The 2,500-nt window shown below is 41.4% G+C and overlaps 1 protein-coding gene and 1 long non-coding RNA gene across 2 annotated transcripts in view; one reads left to right on the plus strand and one right to left on the minus strand.

The window, feature by feature from the left end:
• Nucleotides 1-1,810, plus strand: part of LOC125026485 — a 10,419-nt gene extending 8,609 nt beyond the window's left edge. The window contains exons 2-3 of the long non-coding RNA XR_007114946.1: nt 633-841; nt 1,680-1,810. This is a non-coding gene — a long non-coding RNA (uncharacterized LOC125026485). The remainder of the gene's footprint in view (nt 1-632; nt 842-1,679) is intronic.
• The window catches only part of LOC125026483 (solute carrier family 35 member F6-like), a 4,022-nt gene extending 1,963 nt beyond the window's left edge, over nt 1-2,059 (minus strand). The window contains exons 1-5 of the mRNA XM_047614962.1: nt 1,761-2,059; nt 986-1,086; nt 750-832; nt 426-543; nt 53-226 (exon numbers count right to left, since the gene is read on the minus strand). Of these exons, the coding sequence (XP_047470918.1) occupies nt 53-226; nt 426-543; nt 750-832; nt 986-1,086; nt 1,761-1,837 (553 nt within the window). The 5' untranslated portion in view covers nt 1,838-2,059. The remainder of the gene's footprint in view (nt 1-52; nt 227-425; nt 544-749; nt 833-985; nt 1,087-1,760) is intronic.
• Between the last annotated feature and the right edge of the window lie 441 nt (nt 2,060-2,500).

Below are 2,500 nucleotides of genomic sequence, written 5' to 3' on the forward strand. Positions count from 1 at the left end.
TGCAGGCTAGAATGTGGTTACCAGCATCACATTACTCATAAAAGGTGCAAACCTGTGATGATGCCGTTTATGTCCGTGTTATCTCCCGAGTCTGAGATGAGGAAGTCAGAGAGGCCCACGATGATAAGGCCGAGGAGGACGGTGAAGATTCCAATCCAGTGGAAGTAGCGGAGGCGGCGGCCTAGGAAGGCCACGGAAAGCAGGCCTGTGAACACTATCACGGCACCTGCGGGGAAGAGCGTTAAAAAGTTTTACAGTTCCAGAAACGAGATTTTTAGGCTTTTTATATTTTTTATGCCTTTTTGGCCGTCTTTATTTCATTATGAAAAAATGTATGCACTGTCGCAATGATGGAAGACCGAATTTACATGCGCAGATATATTTCTAAACGTTACATACTGAGAAGAATGGAGTGGAGCACTGACCTCGCAGCATTTGGAATGAGCTGGCGAAGGTAAGGTTGAGGCCGATGTACATGAGGGATGTGGCCGTCATGTCGCAAATGGCTGGTATGTAGAAGATAAAAGGCGGGAAGTCCTCAGTCTGAAAAGTGAAACTATTAATGGGATTATATATTCATGCGACTTCTATTCACTCTTATGTCTAATGGCATCGTATTTTCCCCTAACCAGTACGAGGGTCCTTGTTATCCTCATCGAAACCGAATGGCTGAATTGAAGGGGATTTGACATGGAAGGAAGGAGAGTGAGAGACCGTGCCTCAGAGAGAAATCAGGCTAAAAGGCTTACTCTGAGGGAATCAGAAGACAGCTCCATGGAGTTTCGGGAGCGGTGTCGTACCACTGCTCGCTGGATGAAGAAGGCCAACATACCTGGAAGAGGTATGATGATCGTTGTACAGTATATGTCACTCACTAAGCATATGCTGTTCCATATAAAGCACACACTGTTTTATTAATTCAAGGTGGAAATAGATTTCACCTAAAAGAACGTAACAGGATATAAGTATGGGTAAGGTCACTCACACATGGTCTCCCCTACGAACATGCCAGTGGCCTGGAAGAACGGATGTTTGAACGCGACCTCGTGACCCTGTCGGTTCTCTGACGTTTGGAGATCAGCCCACCTGGATGTAGATACTGACATTAGACATTTCCTTATCGTTAAAATCTTAAGCAAAGTATTTGTCTTGTGGCGCTTGTTAATACTGATATCCCTTGTATCATATGTTTCAACTTCTGTCACCAGTTGTAACTGATATGGCTTGTATCATTTGCTTGAGAATCTCTCACTAGCTGTCACTCCCTTTATCCTTTCCTTGAGCATCTATCATCAACTGTTAGCCATATCTACTGTGTCATCTTTCCCTACATCAGTTACTCAAATTCCCTGTTATCAGCCTTTACCTATAACCCCTGTATTATTTAACCCAATATCTGTCACCAGCTGTCATTCACATCCAGTGAACGATTTACTCCATTATCTGTCACCATCTGTTACCATATGCTCTATAACTATCTTCCCAACTTCTGCCACAAGGTGCCACCCATATCCCTTGTTTCACTAATATTCCTTATATAATTTATTCCAATGTTTTTCTCGACTGATACTCACACCTATGGTATCATCTAAATCAGCTGTCACCCATATCCTTAACAATACTTACTTCAACGTCTGTCACCAGTTCTCGTTCATGTCTCCTATTCTAGCGTTTTCCAGGCAATCTTTACGTCATCCGTACAAAAATCCCGCTCCCTCCTCACCTTCCTCGCCCTTTGCACACCCTTCCCCAACACTCACTTGGTGGATAAGGTGTTGATCGATCCTGTGGCGACCATGACCAACGCCAGGAGAAGCTGTTTCTTGGTCCAAGCCATCCTTAAAGAAGATTATGAAAATGACTGGTTGAAGTTTAAGATAAGAAGGTGAGACCTGAATGCACAGATACCTCCCTTGACGTTACTCAACCTTTTCGTTCCTTGAACCTTGAACACACTTTCAGGGAGACCAAAGAGCTAATGTTGCCCCTTTAGACGCAGCGGGGCAAAGTCAGGCAAACAGCTTCAATGGACAATAGATATTTGTATCTGCATTATAGCCCCATCTTATCGCAAAATGTTATCCATTACGCCCCCAGATTATACCGCAGCATTTCATGTGTCATTTTAGTATTCTGTCTAAGGCAGTAGATAAATCATTTTATTGTAATACTGATAAGTCTTGCATTGTCACTTTAGCAACGAATCGCCCAGATATATATGCATAATATGAATATAGAGGTAATCGATTTTATCTAATGAATAGTGCTGGGTTTTTTTCTTATTTTTCTACAAAATTTGATAAACATTAAGTTTTCTACATTAATATATACTAGGATTAATAAGATATATAGTATTAAATCGAGAAATCAGACATATTGGCTGTAGAGCGTCGTTGTGACTTATTATTTTGATCAAGTATACAGAGTGATGTGGAACTAATTTACCATATTTTATAACACCAAGATACAATTTAACAATGAAACTATGGCTTGTTAAAAA

Source organism: Penaeus chinensis, chromosome 6, assembly GCF_019202785.1.
Source record: "Penaeus chinensis breed Huanghai No. 1 chromosome 6, ASM1920278v2, whole genome shotgun sequence".
Lineage (NCBI taxonomy): Eukaryota > Metazoa > Arthropoda > Malacostraca > Decapoda > Penaeidae > Penaeus > Penaeus chinensis.